Source organism: Thunnus albacares, chromosome 20 (assembly GCF_914725855.1).
Source record: "Thunnus albacares chromosome 20, fThuAlb1.1, whole genome shotgun sequence".
Lineage (NCBI taxonomy): Eukaryota > Metazoa > Chordata > Actinopteri > Scombriformes > Scombridae > Thunnus > Thunnus albacares.
In genome coordinates, this window is record NC_058125.1 from 25,237,862 (window position 1) to 25,261,350 (window position 23,489).

Genomic DNA, 23,489 nt, shown 5'->3' on the forward strand with positions numbered 1-23,489 from the left:
CCGGCATCCACAGGTCCATCGATGCCCACCCACACGCCTCGCTCATGTCGGCGCTGCAACAACATTCTGTACATTATCTGATGTCAGCATACATTATGCAGGAGGCCGATGAGTGCCATTAATGCATATTAGTGGGTTCATTTAGAATAAATTAGCTCTCAGTGCTTCTTGTGGCGATGCAGCTGTAGGATATGCTACTGTTGGTACTTTCAGTGAATGTACCAAAGCTTATTTGCCAAGTTATAGATTTATTCTTGATATTATCTCACCGTGGATATACTGGTTCAGTGTTGCCATATACAGTATGTTGGTAGATATACAAAAAGAAATAGCAATATATATACAGTATGTTTTATAAGATGTGTTTTTATGTATGTTAACCCTTATTTCCTCAAATTAAGTGTTGTATAGTTTTAGCGTTTGTTGTATAGTTGTTTTATGATAATATATTGATTTCCAGTAAAGCTTTATTACTATTATTTTATTACTTAAATTAACTGTTAATCATATTTAATGGTTAAGTGTTCATCACTGAACAAGTCACACACTCAGGCTTAACTGGATTTTTGAGGTCGATACCGATATTTGAGATTTTATAAAGCTATGCTGACTGATATTTGTTTAGTATTAACACATTCCTGCTCCCTTAAAGTCTGATTTAGAGAATTGTGATGAAGATATGTGCCGACCAGGACATTTTAAAGTTACTACAAACATGTCTTTTGCATTTCTGTACTGCAGTGTCTTGTGACTTATCCACTGACATATCAAGGTATCGGTCGGGCCCTACTCTTCGTTACTGCTTTTTAATAACAAAATATCAGGCATCATTGTCAAAAATGTTTGTTTAGGTTGTGTTTATAATTTAAAAAAAAGTAATATCATCCAATTTTTAAAGTCCAACTGAAATTAAATTGCCTTTTTTTGTCTACTGCAGCAAACATATCTCATCTGTAAAACACGTATCCTGTGTTCCCCTTTGAGGAAAAAATTGTCAGAAACCAAAAGTGAGAAAAATACTGTTCCACCATCTGCATACACAGCTGCAGTCCTTATTTCTACACATCAAGTCAAAGTGATAACGTGTCCTTCTATCATAGGCAGAGCAGATGGTCACACTGAGCCTGATCGCATCCTGCTACACAACACAAGAGCCACAGACTCTGAACAACAATCCACATTAGCTTTCCTGCTAAAGTTTCCTTCTTATTTAACTTAGACATAACAAACATCTTTTCCTGCCGTTTAGCATGTTGAACGAGTCACCAAACAAACATTCACAGGGGAAAAGTGCACCGCTAACGTCAGTTAGCAGATTAAACAGCATGTAAACATACCTACAAATGTCACTTCAGACCCATTAGATGCCGGTTTGGTCGTTGCTCTTGCCGTCCATGACTTGTAGCCAAAGAAGTTTATTTTGTCTCCGTTCATATGGCTAGTTGCTGTCAATCAAACACAGACACCAACACGCCCGTCCAGCTGCTGTCAATCAAACACAGACACGCCCCTCCAGCTTCTGTCAATCAAGCACAGACACCGACACGCCCCTCCAGCTGCTGTCAATCAAGCACAGACACCGACACGCCCTTCCAGCTGCTGTCAATCAAGCACAGACACCGACACACCCCTCCAGCTGCTGTCAATCAAACACAGACACAGACATGCCCCTCCAGCTGCTGTCAATCAAACACGGAGGACACAGACATGCCCCTCCAGCTGCTGTCAATCAAGCACAGACACTGACACACCCCTCCAGCTGCTGTCAATCAAACACAGACACCAACATGCCCCTCCAGCTGCTGTCAATCAAACACGGAGGACACAGACATGCCCCTCCAGCTGCTGTCAATCAAGCACAGACACTGACACACCCCTCCAGCTGCTGTCAATCAAACACAGACACCAACATGCCCCTCCAGCTGCTGTCAATCAAGCACAGACACTGACACACCCCTCCAGCTGCTGTCAATCAAGCACAGACACCAACATGCCCCTCCAGCTGCTGTCAATCAAACACGGAGGACACAGACATGCCCCTCCAGCTGCTGTCAATCAAGCACAGACACTGACACACCCCTCCAGCTGCTGTCAATCAAACACAGACACAGACATGCTGTCAATCAAGCATGGACACAGACATGCCTGTCCAGCTTCTGTCAATCAAACACGGACACGGACACGCCCGTCCAGCGTCTGTCAATCAAACACAGACACGCCCCTCCAGCTTCTGTCAATCAAGCACAGACACCGACACGCCCCTCCAGCTGCTGTCAATCAAGCACAGACACCGACATGCCCCTCCAGCTGCTGTCAATCAAACACAGACACGACACGCCCCTCCAGCTACTGTCAATCTAGCACAGACACCGACACATCCCCCCAAATATCAGCATTTCTGATATTTCCTCAAAGACCTTTTGTCTTCATTCTAGTAATACAAAACTATTACCAATACATTTAGAGATGAGAGATGATTAAATGTGATTTCAGTTGGACTGTAACATAATAATTGGATGTTTACTTACTAAAATATAAGCAAGAACCTAAAGAATCCAGTATGTGTTAAGGCACTCATTGATACACACAGTATATAGATGGTATGTAAATAAGTAGAGGCTCTGACTAACTGCCTGTCTGAGTGTTTTTCTATGTGAAAACCTGTCGTGTGTCTCATTTTTCTGGGGTAGTTTGATCTGTCACTGTCTATCGAGGTCTCTATCCTTCTGTTCTTTGCTCAAACCAGATCTTTTTGTTCCTTTTTTTACAATGCATTGCATATTCAGAAGAGGCAGCATGTAGGTATCTTAAAATGACACGCACCTCTCCTTGGCTGCATGAATCATCCTTTTACTTTTTTAAAATTTTTTATTTATTTATTTTTTTTCTTTTCCTTTCTTTTTGTTTTTGCTTTTGACTTCTTTCTGGGTTCTGCTTTTTGGTGTTTTTTTTTCTTTTTTTCTCCTGTTATGTTGTAGTACAACATTTGTGTTAATGCAAAGAAGAAATACTTTTTTTTTTATTATGCTGTTCTTGTGTTTTTAATAGCAGTAGTGATGTAAGCTCTTGGTAAAACAGTAGTCTGATTGAATTTAAAACATTCAGTAGATTTCTTGATTAACTCTTTTTATTTATTTTTCATCCATTCTGTCTGTGCTGCATATTCCTGTAATGTTTTTTTTTGAGTTTCGTCTGCTTCGTCGGTATCATGACAGATGTTTCATCTTGTCCATTACCTCCTTCTCCTCCTCCCTCGACACCACACACCTGTCTCTCATCTGTTCTGTGTGGCTGCATGGTCTTTCTTTTTTTTGCACGATGTATGTAGCTCTCACAGACATTGGAAAGATTAAATATCTATCTGTTTTTTTCTCTCTCTCTCTCTCTCTCTCTCCACCCCTCCCCTTCCCCTTTTTGTTTATTGTCTTTCTTTTCTTTGTCTTCTTCCCTGCAGGGGAGGTGCTTTTTCAGATGGCTGAAGTGCACAGACAGATCCAGATCCAGCTTGAAGAGATGGTGAGCATGTGGTAGTGACGGCGGCGGTGGTGATGCTAAAATCAGCACTTCTTAAGCCACGAATTCGGAGCCAAACAGATTGTAAATTTAATATTTAATACTCAGCAAGGCAGGAAGTAATGACACTCTCTCATCAGTGTACTTGAGTAGCTTCTAGTGTACTTTCTGACAGCAGTGTTTACTGGTCTTCTGATATGTAAATTACAGCCATTATAGAGAATGAAAATATTTTTTAGTTCAATTACCCAGAAGACCTTTTTATTTGAACCTTTCAAAGCGTAAATTGGCCAATTGTGGCTACATTTACAAGGAACATTTAGTCAACCAAGAGAGGAAATAAGGAGCATTTGGATCGGATATTTAAATTTGAATGTCCTCTCATCCTTTTGGGTAATGGATGTGAAAAATCTCAGGCAATCATGATGTTTTTTGTACAATTTGCAAATTAGACATTTAGCAGATGGTTATCTGTTATGTGGGGAGACTGAGAATTAGAGCAGCAGCGTTGTAAAGTAAAACATTGCAACTTGTAAATCACAGCTCTTCAGTGAGACTCGTAAACTGTTGTCTACATTTCTAGGCGATGAACTCTCCGTCTTGCAATCTAAAATCATTAGGGGGTTCTTGCTTTTTCAGCAAATATCCTGCTGATAGTAGTCAAAGAAAATATTATGTCTTCCTGCATGGATGATAAGAGGGGGGAACAAAGACGGTAAGAGGTCACTTAGTGCGAGAATAGATGCGTTTTGCCTCTATTTAATCATTTGAAATGTGTTTAATCGACTGTCAGAAGTACAGTTAAAAATAGTATAGTTAAATTAAATGTATAAAAAAGTATAAAACATACATGCACACAGACAGCACATTGACTTTGGCGTGTGTTTTACGTGCCAGACATCCTTCCCTATTCCTTTTTGGGTGTGACGTTTCCGATGGCAACTCAAATACATCCCTTCAAGTCATTCTCGCACTGCAACACTAAACATTCCTTTCTGTGTCATGTAACAACTTGAGGTTTGGTCTGTTTAGTGTTTGTCGCATTGTTTTTTTGAGGTTTCTGTGTTCCTGTGTGTGTGTGTGTCTTGCAGCTCAAGTCTTTCCACAACGAGCTGCTGACAGAGCTGGAGAAGAAGGTGGAGCTGGATGCGCGCTACCTGAACGTGAGACTTCCTCTTTCTTTTAAGCTAGTGTCTGTTTCACGAGCCGATGTGTGATGTGAAATGAGTGGCTAACCATGACAAACCAAAGAATTTTCACCCAACTCTTCAGTAAGATCTGTTGAGCTTTTTTTTTAGCCTCTCTTAGCTTATAGTTGTGTTTTTGCAGCAGATTTACTGTTCGGAGTGCTTTCATCAGCAGCAACAGGAAGGGGTTTTTTTTTTTAGCAAACAAGCTCTGATAAACCCACTGAACTCCACCTGCCCACCACCAAACAGCAGACAGACAAAGTTCACAGACAAACCTCAAAATAACAGAAATAGAGCACAGAGTAACATACAGTATATGAACAATCTGATCTGGAGGTCGTCTAGCAACTTCCAAGTGCCGCTAAGAGTGACCTCCATCACCATGGAGACCTGGAAAGAGGACAGACTACACACACACACACACACACAGAGGAGGCTGTGTGTCTGTCAGATTCTTGTGGAGTTTTTCTGCCCCCTAGTGGCCAAAAAAAGAATCAATGAATGCAGCTTTAACAAAGATACAATGATTATGTTGTTAGCATTTAACACTTAAACATCTCATGAGTCACAGAAGTGCTGTCAAAGCCTCTTAGGCACATTATGAATAAAATAATCAGTCCTTTATATTTCTTAAAATAACAAGGTGTTCAAATTTTACTAAAAGACAGATGCTAGCCTGGAAATGGGACTTCAATCCTCTGCAATATTACAATATATACAATTGTCTTTCTTGAAAGAAAAACTGCAAATCCAGCTTGAATTATTAATTGAATTACCTTTCATCTCCATGTCAGTTTCGGCCTCTCGGGGGGAGCGAGTTTATGGGGGGGAATATGAAACCATGTTCTCATAAAATCACAGGCCAGAAACAAGATGCACACTCTCTTCTTCTTCTTCTTCTTAATTCCCCCTGCCGGCTTTCATCCAAACCACTGCAGCAAGTTACATAAAATTTCTTCCCACTCTGACTTGTGAATTATGACTCATTCTGTGAAAATGAGCAGTTTTGTTTTATTTATTTATTTTAAAATTAAATAGACAAATTAATTTATGGCAATCAGTAGTTTCATCATTCTAGACGGGGGCGGGGAGGAGGTGTACCGGCATGTTAGGAAGACTCACTGTTCAAATGCAAATAGAGCCACGTAATAATAACCTGCTGTTGTTTGTCACATCTATAATACATCTATACACAAAACATACACAGTACATAGAGCTGGTGCTGTGACTGGCAACACCAGTATACCCTGCCTCTTGCCCAGTGCATGCTGGGATAGACTCCAGCTCCTGTGACCATGAAGGAGGATAGAAAATGAATTAAGTTTTTTGGGGTCATAGAAAATAACAAACTTTGACAACATAACAAATAGTGCATTATGTGGGTTGTGTTACCAAATTTTGGGGATTTTAACAAATGAGAAAATTGATGGAGTTACACGTTACACATTTGTGGCCTCCTAAAGTACCAAATTTAGGGATTTGAGGGCGCTTTACCTGATTTTGGGATTATAATATCAAACCTTGGGGGGAGAGGGGGAGGGGCACTAACTTTATTTATTAATTTCCAATAGGCCAAATATGTTTTTGTCATTACATATCCTAACAAAAACACACTAAAAACGCTAAACAAGACCTCACAAACACCTCTAACAAACACCCTAGACAATCAAATATACAAATGTATGTTTAGTGAATAGAAGTGTTGTAATCTTGAATAATATTGTAAACTGCAGACGCTCTGAATCTAATCTCCTTTTTAATTTTAAGAAAAAGAATATATGTCTGATCCAACGTTTTAAGGAGGGAAGGAGCAGATTGTGTCCAAAAAGCAGAATTAATCTTCTTGCTAACAGTAAAACACAGGCCATACAAGTGCAATTGTGTTTTAGAAAGAGATAATTGGGACACTTTACCAAACTGTAGTCTTTGGGTGCGCTATAAACAAACCCAACCTAGTTTCCCAAACAGACTGCTGCAGATAGAGAAGAAAGAAAACCAGACAAAGAGGAGAGGAAGAAACAACCAGTACATCATAATCCAACAGTTTCACTCTCACTCGGCTCTGCAGTCCTCCTTTTTTTTGCATCAGTCAGGCAGTAAAACAGAAGCTCGCTACTTGTCAGGACAGTTTGAAATGATTATACAGTATGTCGGTGTAAAGGATCGTCTGTGGATGCTGACACATGCCCCCCCCCCCCCCCCTCCCTCCCCTCCTGCTGACTGTGTGCTGCCCTCCTCAGGCTGCACTGAAGAAGTACCAGATGGAGCACAAGAGCAAAGGGGAGAGTTTGGAGAAGTGCCAGGCAGAGCTGAAGAAACTGCGCAGAAAGAGCCAAGGCAGCAAGCACCCCTCCAAGTATGGAGACAAGGAGATGCAGGTCAGTGTGTGTGTGCATGTGTGTGTTTAAGTGCTTTTTCTATCAATCAATGAGGAATGAGTGGTTCATGGAGGATCATTAAGGCAAAGCTAGAAGACCACCGCATGTCTACAGCAACCGGTGCCAAGATAATATGATGCTGTCGGCTTCAGCAAGTGAACATTTGTTTCTTGTAATTTCCTCTTTATTTCACCAAAATGAGAATCACCAGTGCAGATATTTTTTTTTAGTGAACTCAGGCTGACTCTTCGGTGTGTAGCACACACTCTACCGTCCCGCAGAGTTGGCTCTTTAGATGCTGTTCCCCCCTCCCTGAGGGGATTTGAGCTTCAGTGCAGCTGGTAATCCGTGACTGCTGCCGGCGCTGATGGGATAGGATGCGCTGAGCTGAATGGGCTGGAACCCCCCCCCCGACTGGGAACACACAGTTTGGGTGCCAGTTTTGCGAGGTTCTTCACAGTGAGAGAAATAAGATAGCGAAGGCTACAAGTCGAACTCGCTGTGTCGAACAGTTGAGTTTCTTTTTGTTCTTTACTTGAAGACATGCGGCTTAAACGGCACAAACACACATTTGAAATGTGATTGTTTAAACCTGCAGTGCAGAACTTTTACATATAAATGAACGTCTGGTACATTAAAACCCAAACGAGTTCACACAATGCTGATTAAACCTGTCATCACCAGATAAATGTCTCTGTATCTCACAGTATGCCGCAGTTTTTTGACTTTGAGAGCACACCAGAGACTTCCAGCCGAGCAGCTAACAGCCGGTTAGCTCTCTGCTAATTTGAATGTAGATAAAATAATTGAATCCCGCGGCTCTTCTAGACTTTCCAAATGTTATCAGACCGAATCGACCAAATTCTGATAGTGAAACAAGTCATTTCACAGGGGTTGTATGACGCTCAAAACAATTTATCCACCGTTTTACAGCCGTAACATTAGCGACTGAGTAGGCTACGGCAGAGTGTATGACGTCAGCGTAATGTAGACAGTGTTGTTGTAATTACTCTCACCGCCAGGAGGGGGAGACAGAAGTCTTTAAGCTTTAAGTTGAAAAGTTTAAAAGTGCAGCAACAACTTTTTTGAAAAAGAGTTTCGGCTTATTTCCTTCACCGGCGTCATCGAACAACACTTATAGAAATACTTCTAAATTGGAGAATTATGAAACTAAGCACAAATAAATCATATGGTCATGTGTTTTTAGACCCAACAAATTGCTGAGGAGGGCAGTCAGGTGAGGGATGTTATCAAAAATAAATGTAAAATTTCTTCAGAAACCTTTAAATTCTACTTTATTTACAAAAAAACCCCATTTAAAATAAGATTTAATTGAAAAAAACGGAGAAAAGACTAAACTGTGTATAAATTAACATTATAAATAAACTGTATATTTAATCCAACTTTCACTACTTGAACTTTGAAACTCTGCCGAAGTAGTCCCATAGCTTTCACTCTTTGCATCTACTTTATTAGTTCCTGCTCTGTATTAGCTTTATCAGCGTTACATAACGTTTGTTTATGATATATAGGGCAGGTGAATGAGTTGAGAGGCATATTTCTCTAATGTTCAGGTAACTGCTTGAGCGGAGGCGGAGGCGTGAGGAGGAAACAGCGCGAGACTCTGTGCCCCCGACCGTAGGCGTCGCGGTGACACACGGGGCCCTCTTACACAACCTGTACAGGAGACGCCGTTGTGATGTGCTGTCTGTCCAATCAGCCGCTCCTCCGCACAATAACAGGCTTAGAAAGAATACAATAGGGAGACAGAGGAAGAGGTGATTAACGGTTATTTTCATTATCGATCACTAATCCTCGGTTAATCGTTTTCGTCTGTAAAATGTCAGAAAAATAGCAAACAGGTCGAAATGACGTCTTCAAATGTCTTGTGTGGATTTGGGACTGTTGATTGGACAAAGCAGGTTATTACATTTACAGTCACGTGTTTGGTTTTATTCTTCTTTAGTCATAAAAACAACCTACACATAACACACTTTGCACGTTTGCACCTGCAAAACTACAGTAAGAAACACAACCACAGGTTAAAACCATAAACATAAAAGAGACACAAAACCAAGTGTTGTGCATAAAGTTGAAACATGATAAAAACACTAAAAGTTAAAAACATTAGTGATAAAGTCATGACAACGACATTACTGACTGGAAAACTGAGACATTCAAATATATAAAGACTCATTAAACAAGTTGTAAATTTTTACTTAAATACTAAATTCATTCACACGTCGCTTCTCTTTCTGTTTCATTAAATAAAAAGTTTTTACACCTGTTTTTTTTTTTATAAACTGCAGTAGAGTCAGAGGTCTGCAGCAGTCAAACATTGCAAAGATATAGTGAATTATTGTTGTTTTGTACAGTTTGCAAGCAGGTTTAACAAGAACCTGATGATAGAAGTTGCTGATTCTTGATTGTATCAGTCATATGTAACATTTTCTTGCAACCGACATCCTATTTATAAACTTTCTATTTAAAAATATTAGACATTTTGCAGCTTCAAATCCTTGTTCCAGCTCTATCGATCATGATAGTATTGTAGAGATGACTATTGGTTCCTTCACAGAATATTCACACAAGGTTTTTTTTGAGGTTTTTGATAACTAATCATCAGTAATGTGGATATAATGACTAAGTGTGTAAAATAATAAAATAATAGAACAGCTACAACAGTCTTTTAAGTTCGGAAATTGACATCACTTTACTGTAATGCAGCACTTCTGCCAATAAAATCTAAGTCTCATATCGTAATTTCAATATAAAATCAATATATTTCCCTAATGAGGAGTTTTTTTATGTATAAATGTTATATGCTTGTATGCTGTGTGTGGTTATTTATAGGTTGACAGTAATGAGCTTTTAATGTTGAGTTAATTAGCCTTTAAGTAACTGCAGCACAAATGAGAAATGACAAAGACAAGAAAAGCTGGTTTAAAAGCTGATTTTTTTTGTTTTGTTTTTTTTGAACCGGAATTAATTTTGTCCAAGTTTTCAGCGACGGGACGAACACCTCGGCTATCATCGATCGGCTGAATCAGTTGGCTGAGAAGTTATATTTCTGCCTTGTCAGCGCTTAAAACGTCAAACGTGACACAAATAATTAAACTCGACGTCCAACGGGGAATATGGGGCTTCGTCTACTGACAGCCTGTCTGCACGATGTTGTTCACAGCAAAAAAGAAACCTGCTCACCTGCAGCTCCTCTGTGTGGATGAGTTTACAGTATCGTCTCTTTAAAACTTTCTAATCCAGAAGAAAAATCAAGTTTTGCAGAAATGACAGCGCAGTTAATTATTGTGTCACATCAGCTGTCATCTGTTGAAGAAGTGACAGCGGCTGACGAGAAACTAAGCCCAGAAAAATCACTTTATATTGTTTTTCTGACGGTCAACAATAGGAATCTGTCATGTCTTTTTTAAAGAATTTTAATTATATTGATCCAGTTTATCTCGGCTAGATAAGTTTGCATGTACAAAGTCTTACAGACAGGTAGTCAAACAAGCAAAAAAAAAAGATTTTATATTAAACACAATAGTTAAAGAGCTGTAAAAGACAGATGCAGCAGACGCTGTATGGTTTTAATTCATCATCGCAGTGCAGAGGAAACATGGTGTCAGAGGTTAAGGGTTAATCGTGCAGCACTTCCACACACACACACACACACTGCACTACAGGAGCAACAGGGGAGGTAATTATTGTGTAATTGTTAGTGTTGCTGCGATGGATGGCCGACGGAGCGTGAAAGGGACGGCCCGGGCTTGTTGTTACAAAAATCGATCCGCGGAGCCATGAGGAACAACAGCGCAGGAACGATCAGCCTCAACGTTCCTGCAGATTTAATGGCTTATCAGGCGTGAAAGTCCTGCTGCTCTCAGCCGAGAGGTCAGGCCTTTTTTCCCCCAGCAGACGTCGCTTCATCTCTCCGCACGAACCGAACGTCCGTAATATAACACCTCGCTAATCTGGATCTCAGAGACTAGTTTATTACCTCCCAAATAGTCTCTGTGTGCTTTTCTTGTTCACAAATTTCAATAAAATCCAGCAGAGTTCAGCCAATTTCTCCAGTTTGTTTTGAAAACAACACGAACCAGCTGTGATCATTTCCTGTTGTTCATACTGGCTGTTAAAAAGGTCTGATGTGCTTCGATGGGGTGCAGAAATGTGTTCAAATATTTATCTGAAGCTAATACAAGGTTTGGACAGTCCTAGTTGGACAAATCAAGTGGATATCCTTCAGTTAGTTACTGAAAAAATCCCTCTACATGTCACTATCCCTCCACTGCAGCTCAACAGGGAAACACAGAAGGGGAATTTTACACTGAAAAGACTAAGATACAGTGAATAAGATCACTTCATTTGACTAACTTACACAGCTGAAGGTTCATATCAGCTTCAGATAAACTTTTAAATACATTTTTGCGGAAAATGAGGATTTTTTCCCATCATTACATTAAAAAAACATTAAGAACGGATGTTTTATTGGTCAGTATGAACAGGAGGCAGTGTTCATATATTAAAATGATCACATGGACACTTGACTGTTGCTTTAACAGACTTGTGTGAATTTATCCTTTAACGCTACTGTTCGTGTATTTGAAAGCAGATCAAGCGTCTCTTGGGATATCACCACTAGGGGGCAACAGATTGGGGGAAATTTTCAGATTTTATGTATTTCAAAGTCATGTTCTTCATGTCTTGTTCTATGTTTGTTGTGTGTGGTGAAGCTGCTAACTTCAGTAACTCTTATATTTATATTAAAATAACACATTTAGAGGATTATGCAGCCTTGACAGAGGTGTGCACACTCTGAGATTGTCTAGTTTGCACCTGTGTGTGTGTGTGTGTGTGTGTGTGTGGTGTTAGTGTGTGTGTTAGCATGTGTTGTGGGCCCTCTGAGCAGCGTGTGTGTGTGTGTGTGTGTTTAGGTAGCCAGGTTCCTACTGTGCGTCATATGGGCCTTCATGGGAACCAGGTCTTGGCAGGCGTGCAGACACCAGCATTCTGCACTGTGGAGCTCACAGCCAAACATAAAAGGACAGATTTTCATTTCTGACTGTACAATATGGCGCATATATATATATATATATATATATATATATGTGTGTGTGTGTGTGTTATAGCAGACAGCGTGTCTGTAAGCCTGAAAGTGTGGCTGCCATCAACGCACCATCATTCAAAAGTATAATTTATCGACCTTTGGCAGTTTTCTTTACTTTGCAGATATGTGTCTGATCTATAGACTAATTCATGATCTTGCACCACCGACGCTCAAACAAAGTGTGTCATTCTGCAGGAGCAATGCTAGAGAGAGCAGGGCATCAGTCAGAGGTGACTGCTTGGCTTAATTTAGGAGAGCTGTGTTTTCAGTAGAATTTCCTCCCATATGAGAGAATATACAAGCTTCAGTATTTTTAAAACAACACTTACAACATGGCTCAGGACAAACTAATCATGTGATCACTGATCTAAACCTTTGTAAGGAACCAACTGTTTGTAAATTCAGCTAATTGTACAGTTTTTAATAGTTTGTTTTGTGTTATATCGTCTTTAATATCTTGCAGCTCAGGGGCTGCAGATGTAAATTAGCTTTACAGCTAACTCCGGTCCAGCGGTTCTGTGGTGCACGGCCCCCCGTTAACTAAACTTTCCAACTTTTAATTAAGTGATGCAACAGTTCACTGGTGCCATTTGGAGCAGCAAGAAAAAAGAAAAACTTCAACACATTAAAATAATCACCACTTGCTCCTCCTGCTCGTGATTGATTGTTAATATTAAAACTATCGGCGACGGAAAATCACCCGTTTACAGCAGAGATCCTCTGGGGCCGTAAAGCTCTGAGCTGCTGCCTGAGCAAAATATACAGACTGATAAATGTGCTGCTGCGTTTGTTACTGATGCATATATTAGTGGAGAAGGATAGTTTGTGGTTTAAGATGATGTTAATGGAGGGAAAACGTCCTCCCTCCCACTTTCACTGCACCAGGTCCTGCAGAGTTTTCTTGTTTTTTCTATAAGACGAAAGAACGTCGAGGCATAAACATTGACATTATGGTTTGTGCTGAAATGATTAATCATCACAACTTTAATTAACTGATTGTTTAAGTCACTGGTTCCCAACCTGTGGGTCAGGCTCCCACAAGGGGTCATGGAAGGAATCTAAGAGGTCCCAGCATGATATCAAAATAAGAAAAAACTAATTTCAGTTAAATATTTCTTCTATTCTTCTTCTATTATCTGTTCTTCTTTCTGGATAGTTTTACCTCTTAAACCTGAGAAGGGGAAACCAGTATATGAAAACCAGAACACATAGACATTCGGCGTGTGATGAGAGGTTGCAAGTAGAGAAAAGTTGACAACCATCAGTCACTGGTTGAGCAAAAAAATGCCAAAAATTCTCTGGTTCCAGCTTCTTAAATGTGAGGATTTGCTTTTGGATCACTGGTTGGAAAAAAAACCAAGCTATTCAAGCAACCACAAATATTATGACATCTTACAGCCTAAACTGTTAGCCTAATTGATAAATGATTGTGATTCATGCCTGCGGCGCTTGAACTGACACCTCAGGTAAAGTGAGAGTAAAAGAGACGTTACATCAGGAGAGTTTGAGTAGGAGGAAACTATTTTTGTTGCCAAAAGCATCGAGTTCTCTCCTCTCTTGTTACAGAAGAAGACATTATGATCTCTCTCTGCATCTGTATGTTTCTGTTAAGAAAGCTCGTTAAGCTCCTCGCCTGCTGAAACGTCTTTAGGGGATATTTTCTCCACGGAGGGAGGGAGGAAGGGGAAACATTTCATTATTACACGCTTACATAAGAGCCGAATGTGTGAGTGTAGAGTAATAACACCAATCAAACACACAATTATCATCCCGTCAGGAGAAGAAAGCCACAATGGTGTCTCGGGGGTGAAACATACATGAATGACACGTGAAAAGCTCTTCACCTGCCTACTCGGTTGTTCCGGTTTCTGACAGGTTTTTAATGGGATGAGCTCAGAGGAAGCGGTTGTACATCATGAGATAGTGTGTGTGTGTGTGTGTCAAAGAGGACAGTAGAGAGGGGTGATTTGAGAGAATAGAAGAGGACAAACCGTGATGAGGTGCTGCTGGAGGAGAGAAATGAACATTATTGAAAACAAGAAGTGCAATTGTACCTGGATTTTCTGAGATTCTTGATCTCCGTCTGACGCTTTTAGTTTTCAAATGACCTGGTTCTCTTCTTCTACTAAAAGCAGATGTTGTTGAATGAGTCTGTGCATGGAGAGAAACTCAAAAAGGTTGTTAGGGTTAGGGGTTAGGTTAGAGTTAAGATTAGGGTTAGGGTTATAATTAGGGTTATGGTTAGGGGTTAGGGCTAGGGTTAGGATTAGGGTTATGGTTAGGGGTTAGGGTTAGGGCTAGGGTTAGAGGGTTAGGATTAGGGTTATGGTTAGGGGTTAGGGTTAGGGGTTAGGATTAGGGTTATGGTTAGGGGTTAGGGTTAGGGCATTAGGGTTAGGGTTATGGTTAGGGTTAGGATTAGGGTTATGGTTAGGGGTTAGGGCTAGGGTAATAGGGTTAGGATTAGGGTTATGGTTAGGGGCTAGGGTTAGAGGGCTAGGATTAGGGTTATGGTTAGGGGTTAGGGCATTAGGGTTAGGGTTATGGTTAGGGTTAGGGCTAGGGTTAGAGGGTTAGGATTAGGGTTATGGTTAGGGTTAGGGCTAGGGTAATAGGGTTAGGATTAGGGTTATGGTTAGGGTTAGGGCTAGGGTTAGAGGGTTAGGATTAGGGTTATGGTTAGGGGTTAGGATTAGGGTTATGGTTAGGGGTTACAGCTAGGGTTAGAGGGCTAGGGTTAGGATTAGGGTTATGGTTAGGGGTTAGGGTTAGGGCATTAGGGTTAGGGCTTGGGTTAGGGTTATGGTTAGGGTTAGAATTAGGATTATGGTTAGGGTTAGGGCTAGGGTTAGGATTAGGGTTATGGTTAGGGGTTAGGATTAGGGTTATGGTTAGGGGTTAGAGTTAGGGTTAGGGCATTAGGGTTAGGGCTTGGGTTAGGGTTAGGGTTAGGGTTATGGTTATGGTTAGGGGTTAGGGTTATGGTTAGGGTTAGGCTTCCTGTATATAGAGATGACTGGCATCAGACCAGAAACACCAAAGTCAATTCCATCCTGAAATGTCTTTTTAATTTTTTTTTTTTTTATAGCTGACAGGGATCTGTTAGAGTGTGTTTGACCGAATGTTTTGACCGACGTATTTCATACAACAGTTCAGTCCATCTTTAATGCCAAATAAGTCGACAAATACTAGACACACAAGTGCACCCCCCCACCCCCCGAGCAAATGCTGACTATGCTCGTTGTCAGCAGAAACCAGGAGAGCAGCTTTTGGCCAGGTTTTATATTTTGTGTAAAGAGGGGAGAGCTTTAGGCGAGGAGCGGCTTATTGACAGTGGCATGAAAAGCCAGTCGGAATCTAATTAGGGCTCTGTATCTGAGAGTGATCACCGCGCATAAACCGCACATACCGCAGGCCTGATGTATTCAAGCTACTTAAATAATGAAAAAGGAACTGAGCTGTGGGGGATAAATGTACTTTAACGTATATCAAAGTAGACTCCTTCTCCAAGGATTTATTTATAAAACTGTACTTCAAGATTTTCCTGCTTATACGCATGCGATGCCAGCACTAAGACACTAACTTAAACAGGATTCATGACAGATTATAGGATATATATATATATCTCATAGGATACTGTATGATAGACATGGCTGGATGGACCTGTTTTTGGCTATTCATTCCAATATCTGTGTATTATGTAGGTAATATACTGCGTTTTAAGTACCCATCATGTCTAGAGCACAGAGTAAACTACATATAAATTGCGGTAATTTGATTGAACATCATTTTTTAAGTTTATGCACAATATCAACTGAACTAATACAGGTTTTAAAACCAGGTTTTGATACAGGACCCTTCTATAGGACAGGATGAAGTAATAACAAGCCTGCTGATGCCACCGGTGGTCACCGGATGTCGATTATTTTCTCAATTAATGGTTTAGTTGTTTGGTTGATAAAGTGTTAGAAAATAGTGAAAAATGCCTGAAATGCCTTGTTTTGTCTAAATACATTCAGTTTACTGTCATTGAAGCCTAAAGAAAGAAAACAGAAAATATTCTCATTAGATAAGTTTGAAACATAGACTGTATAAAAATATGGACGTAGTTACCGTGACATCACCCGTTGGTTTCTGAAGAGCGGTTTTGAAGCTCAAAGTGAGCCGCTCCGGCCGTCGCCATCTTGGCAGTACGTTGCTCTGCCTAACTCCCAGCCAATCAAAAATGGGCAAAGAGGCGGGGCCGAATGGCTGAAACAAGCCACCTAGCGGCTGGCGGACTTGTCACTCAAAGCAGCCATGTCCTTCATTATGCAGAACTTTATGGCTTAATAAAATTTAAAGGGGTGAGTTATAAAAAAATTCACCCCCGTACAGTTGTCATGAAAGAAGAAATTAGCTACAGAGACCTAAACTTGACTTGCTTTTAGAGCCTCAAGTGGCCATTCAAGGAACTGCAGTTTTTGGCACCTTCGCATTGGCTTCATTTTACAGCCCCGGAGGTTGCCGCTTGGTTTGAAATCTTGACTTTTTATCTTTAACAAATGACTCATTTATTTCTGTCAATCAACTAATCGATTAATGAAGCAATCGACTGTTCGTTGTAGCTCCAATCCAGTCAGTTATCCAGCTCCAGACTGGTTTTGTCCTGAATCACTCAATCGATCGACGAATCACCGTGACGTCGCGCTAACAACAACAACAACAGTCACTTCCTGGTAGACAACTGGAATTACAGAGATATGTTCAAAACAGCAGACTTGTTTATTTCTGTTGTTGTTTTCAGCCCTGACATTAACATTTAAAGATTATATAGTTAAACACACCTATGTGATGTTTCTGCTGAGCTTATTTTACGTACTGTGTTGTTTTGCTAGCGACTTACCACTGTTTTACTCATTTATACTTATGCTTACTTTGAATTACTTTTACGACTTACTACTTATACTTACACTTATTTACATACATTTCTTTGTTAACTTCTTTACTTGCTTTAAACTGACATTTATTTTGGTCCATGCCATTAAATTGCAGGGTTTTATAACCAAACATTGTGATTGGTCGGCTGCCTTTCATTTCTTTTAATATCTCTGAGCTTTGGACTGTTGGTTGGAACAAAAGCAATATTTGAAGTTGACGCCTTAAACTCTGCTTTTGGGCATATTTCACTGTTTCTTGATGTTTTATGGAAGAAGAAGAAGAATATTTATTTATACAGAACTTTTCAAAATGAGGGTTGCAAAGTGCAAATTCAAGCACCCAAGCACTTAAAACACTCAAGATTAAAAAGCATTATATAGACTCAAAAAGAAACATAGAAACATGATTCAGTGTTGGGGTTGCAGATATTGTATCTACCTGATTCCAGGTGAGGAGGAAGACGTCAGGAACGCTTGAGGCTAAAGATACAGATTTGACCGCTTCTGCTTCTTTAGATGTTCAGTGTTTTGTTTCGCTGACGGAGCTCAAAGGGCGTTTCAAGACCAATAATCATGAAGACTTAGAGAGTCTGTATTATCTGTAAAATGCACACGTTCTCACCGCCGCCTGTCAGTCACAGATGATTGACAGCTCCGTCACGGAGGCCGTGACCTCAGAATAACGACATTCTCTACCTGATCAACACGGTCGCTCGCTGTGTGTTTTTGTAGGCTACCTGAAAGCCTCTCCACCTCCACGGTTTCTTATGACTCATAAATAGCCTTCATCTTCCTCTGCTGCTGCCACTTTGGCTTGTCACAGTGTTTATATATATATATATATTTCACTGTGGGTGATCAGTGCGTTTGCAGTCATTGTTCGCCCACATGAAGGACCATCTTCACCTCTCAGAGATTGTTCTTCTCCTCCCAAATGACCATGTTCAGGCTGATGATTTCCTTCGCTCTTCCGGTTGCATGTTGCTCCTTCCAGATAAGGGTTCAGGGGGTCAAACACTGGAATAAGAGATGATGATGATGATGACAGGTTTTAAAGATTGTAGGAGGTGTGACGCTGCGGCTCCTCCGTCTGGCACATCAGCAAATCAACAGCGATTCCCACCAGTGAAACTTTGAGACTGTAATGTGATAAAATGCCCTAAATCACAGGTCAAAACTTCAAACTAACAGAAAATGCATTAAGGAATCAATCAGTGATTAGACCTGCTGATTAACTGATTAGCCAACTGACAGGAAATAAAACGCCAACTGTTTTGAGAATCAGTCGTTTTAAGTCATTTTTTAAAAAGAATAAATACAAAAAGCTTCTTAAATGTGAATATTTTCTGGTTTCTTTAGTCTTCTATGACAGTAAACTGAATATCTTTATAGGTAACAGATTAATTGTTAGTTGCAGCCCTATAAGTGATTAAATTCTCCTAAAAATCGATTCAGATTCAAACTTGTTTGAAGAAAAACAAATGTGTGTAAAAATATGTTTGAAATTAGCTAAATGTGAAAGAAGAGAGAGTTTACACACAGGAATAAATTATAAATAAAAGCTTTCAGTAATTAAAGCATCACATAGAAGAATTTGTCATAACGAAAACAGCTTTAATTCACTAATTAATTCTCTTAATTTTGACAAATAATCTAAATAACCTGGAAGTAGTTTTGATTTGACCTAATATGAATATCAAGTTTTCTTCACTGGACCATCAAGTTTAGTCAAAGTACATTTATAGAGTCGTTATCTAGAAATCAACCCTGTGTTCAGCACTAACGAGCTTCCATATATAAATAATATATATTTCACCTCATCTCTCTGTAATCAGTCTGTACAGGTGGAGGAGTGAAAAGATGAGATTAAGTGTCGGGTGTCATCTCATCTTCCTTGTCAATCATGAGCAATTAGGCTCATTACAGAGACGTGACCGACAGTCGATGGGTGGCGGGACGTCGTCTCGCTCTGCCTGAAGAGACGGAGGACAGCGAGGGGTTAATGCAGAGGTGCAGTTCAGTAAAGTTTATGGAAAGTCTGTTTTGAAAAGGTTTTGAAACACAGGAAATGATCTTTTATTCCAGCATCTTATGTTAATCTTTTCTAAAGCACCTGATTTAAAATAAAATAAATAAAAGCCTAACAAGTAGCAGCTTTTACACAAAACTATATTCTCAACACGCTGCAACAATTTATTTATTTAGTATTTATTATGAAACTAATATTTTTTGTCATCGTAAACTATCTCGCTCATTTACTATGAACTTCCTGTGAATATTAATGTCAGAGCCATAATGGATCCTTTATCATGACGTGTTAGATTTATTTAAAATGTAGTATGTAAAATGATGCAGAGCTGCCATGATTAGTCGATTTATCGATCAGGCTATTGACAGACAATTAATCAACAACTAATTTGATAACTGATTAATCATTTTAAGTCTTTTTTTTTAAATAAAAAAACACAAAATTCTCCAGTTGTAGTTTCTCAAATGTGAATATATTCTGGAAACATTTTTCACCTTTCTCTGACCAAAAAACTAATCGATTAATCGAGAAAATAATCATAAGAATAATTGGAAAAGGAAAATAATCGTTAACTGCAGCCCAACTATGATGATCCCTCTATTTGCCTGAATTAAAAATACAGCATTTTAATCTATTATTGACTCTTAAAAGTAGATTTTTCTTTGAAAACAAGAGAAAAAAAAAAGTGAATGATATCATCAAGGCCACTAACGAGCTCTGAGCGTCCAACCCTTAATGCGGTTTTCTACACATTAGGTTACGTAACGCCCTAAAAAAAAAGTGACATTTCTGTGTTTCCCTCCCTTTTTTAAATCTATGGATGATCTTTTAATTAAATCTCTCAGCCTGTGGAGCGCTGTGTTCACATTTCAAAGGGAGGCTTTATTTAGTCTCTTTGTCTCTCTGAAGCGTTTCATGTCCCTCCATCATGGCAGATATATATATATATATATATAAGTCATGGTGCAAACTCATTTATAGCATATTGACTTATTATTATACTGTGTGTGTGTATGTGTGTGTGTGTTTTGAGTGTTTTTACTCCAGAAACGAACACATCAACAAGGAAAAGCTGATTTTGTTGAAACTACTTCAACTTCCTTCCTGCCACAAAAAACAGATTTCATAATAAAGGTTAACAACCATCAGTCGATTAGTCGATTTTTTTTTTTTTCACTTTCAATGACTAAAAAGAATCTAAATTCTCTAATTCCAGCTTCTCAAATGTGAATATTCTCTGGTTTCACAACAGAAAACATTTGCAGATGTCATTCTGGGCCTTGTGGGAAACAGTCATTAGTCATTTTTCACCATTTTTCACCTAATCATGAATGAAAATACTCGTTAGTTGCCGCCCTAATTAAAGGAAGTATCTGACCTTATATGAGGAGACAGACCCTTAACCAAGACTGAAAACACAGAATAAGAAGTTTAAATACACAGACTAACACACTGTTATTAATATTAATATTTTTAGCAGCGATAGTAAACACTGACCTACATTTTTAATTATCAGTTATAAGAATATCTGTGATTTATATATAATCAGAAAACTGCAGTTTGGCTTCTTTTAATAGCTTCCATTATTATATGAAGAGAATTATGTTGTTAAGGCCGAAATATCCGCTAATAAATGTATCAATTAGCTTAATGAATTACCTAATTAGCACGTCTGGTGACGCTTAATGCGTGATGGTGATTATGGCAGAGCATTAGCAGCATTAACTTAACGCCTCATTTAAAATCATAACTCATCACAGCTTGGAGACTTTAGCAGCAGCTCAGTTTGACCAGCCAGTCAGTCAGTCAGTCGGTCGAGTATGACGGTGCAGAAAACACACACACCTCACACGCCAGCTTGTCTTCTGATGCTGTCGGTTATATAAGTGAACTAATGTCGGGATCACGCTAGATTTACACCTTTTTGCCTTTGTGTGCGCGTGAAGGTGACGACGGATGTGGATGAAGTGGATGAAGGGAGGTGTTGATGTCAGAAAGACAACGGCGACTATTATTATGATCACATAATAGACGCCTGTATAATCAAACAGTCTGAGGGTCTTGACTTCTTTGGCTGTAATTCTTGTTTTCCAGCTCTGATGCACTGTGACATTTTCCATTTTCAGTTTGGCACATAAAAGGACAATTTGTCTGCTTTTTTTTTTTTTCTTTATATGTCATGATTGTGATGTGTGATGTCTGATTTTAGTTTTTGCACATAAAAAAAATCCATTAAAATGTCAGCAGTTATGCTGTTTAATGTCTACTGAAGTCAGAGATCTCTAGATTATCCAGAGAAATCAGTATTTTTTTTTCTGGGAAAAGATGTTGCTGTTGAATTTTTTGAAATGTCTTTTTTTTAAATGCTTTAATTCTTCAAATCAGATCGCTTTGACGTCATTTTGCCTCATTAATTGCTTCTAAACTTCAGGTTGTGGCATCCGACTCTTGACACCTTTTTAATGAGGTGTTGCTAAGTTTTTTCATCCGCTTCCTTCCTTCCTTCCTGTCTCTCCCTAGTACGTGGAGGCCATCAGCAACAAGCAGAGCGAGCTGGACAACTACATCGCCGAGGGCTACAAGAACGCTCTGTCCGAGGAGAGGAGGAGGTACTGCTTCCTGGTGGACCGTCAGTGCGCCGTGGCCAAGAACGGCGGCGCCTACCACACCAAGGTGAGAAGGAACGGCCTCAGTCGCCAACATTTCTCCCTACCTGCACGTCTGTCGACATCTAAAGTATCTGCACATGTGAAGCACTGATTTAGTGATTTTTGTAGTTTTGCCATAATCAGGAAAACCTGGTGGTTTATCACAATAACGAGTCTCCAAACGCCCTTATTTTGGAAATGCACCTGAACCTTTTCATGACAAAAACAGGATAGAAGTGTCAGACTGTGCGCAGGTATTCACTGGTATTTCATTTACAGCTCTGTACTGTCTGTCCTCGACCTTTACAGACAAAGTAACAGACAGATATGTTTTTTTTCCCTCTGTTCTTACTGACTTCAAAGACCTTCTGCTCTGTTTCTGTATCATCCAGAGCGTTTCTGACATTTTCACTAGTAACTTAGGGAAGTTTTCCTTTCCGGCGAGGCCTTATTTATGCATACAGTCAGTGTGGTTCAGGAGCTACAGCTGTTTTAATTTTGGGTTTGTCATGTTAGTTTTTCCTCCAAAGTAGAGGTGGAGTGACTATATTTCACTGTGTGTGTGTGTAGCTGAACATTACAGTCATAAACGTGAACTTTTACATCATATTTAGTCCAGTTTTAACCTCGACATCTTGGCATCTTTTGAGCTAAAAAATTGCTTATTGGGTGAAATTTTTGGATATCAACTCTTGTTTTATTTAAGCTTTAAAAATGGCGGCTTGTACAGTTGTGACGGTTTTAAAAAAAAACAGTATCTTTTTGTTAAAGGTGATTAAATTAGTTAAAACTTCTAATAAGTTATAAGTAAAATAACTTATTGCAATAGCAGAGAATCAGATATACAGGTATGCAACATGTACATGTTAGTCATGTGACAATAAAGTTATGTAATATATATTTTTTATTATTATTTTCCATTTCATCCAACAGTAGATGCCACAAACAATGCAGTCCATATATTTCATCATCCACCAACCTATATATAACAGCATTTCAGTTATGCACAAGTCAAAATGATGTCTTTACAAAAAGTCCATTAAACAATATTCTATTTATTGTCTTTTTTTGCATTTCGCATTTTCCAAATAAAAGATAAACAGTGACTAAAAATCTTTGAAAGTACGTCCACAGTTCTTGTTTTCCAATGACGGCTTATCTAAGAGAAGAGAATAAGATATCTGCTCAATAAATGGAGCAGTCTTGTCTTTCCAACATGAAGTTATCTAACAGTTGTTTTTTATAATCTTATATAAACCTGACATGCAAAAAAAAAAAAACCCTCTGCTGTACATCAAACACATTTAAAAGTACTACATGAACTACTTGTGCAGATATTGATCCATTTTATTCAGAAAATCACCTCCTGTGCTGTGAGATCTTGTCTTTTCATGTCATGTCAAGTCTTCACCGGTTGGAGTTTTATCCAGGAAACTGATAAGAGAGAGAGAGAGAGATGATGATGAAAAGGTGGAGGGTGAGTGGGTGAGGAGGAGAATGAAGCGGGGGGAGGGGGGGCAGCAGGGGAGAGAATTACCTACTTCTGCAAGAACACTTTGTTCAGACTGTGTGAGTGTAGGAGTGAAAGTGTCTGAGCGAGTGATTGATGGACGGAGGCAGGAAGCACAGGACACAAACTGCTGATGTGATGAACAGAAGAAAAAGATTGAATTAGTCTTTAACTCGGTTATGAAGCACAGTT

General features: G+C 39.4%; 1 protein-coding gene across 7 annotated transcripts in view; it reads left to right on the forward strand.

The window, feature by feature from the left end:
* baiap2b (BAR/IMD domain containing adaptor protein 2b) overlaps window positions 1-23,489 on the forward strand; it is a 91,328-nt gene that overhangs the window by 45,349 nt on the left and 22,490 nt on the right. For all 7 annotated transcript variants that reach the window (XM_044338175.1, XM_044338174.1, XM_044338176.1 and 4 more), the window contains 4 exons: window positions 3,455-3,516; window positions 4,605-4,676; window positions 6,944-7,081; window positions 21,660-21,812. In XM_044338175.1, coding sequence (XP_044194110.1) covers window positions 3,455-3,516; window positions 4,605-4,676; window positions 6,944-7,081; window positions 21,660-21,812 — 425 coding nt within the window. The remainder of the gene's footprint in view (window positions 1-3,454; window positions 3,517-4,604; window positions 4,677-6,943; window positions 7,082-21,659; window positions 21,813-23,489) is intronic.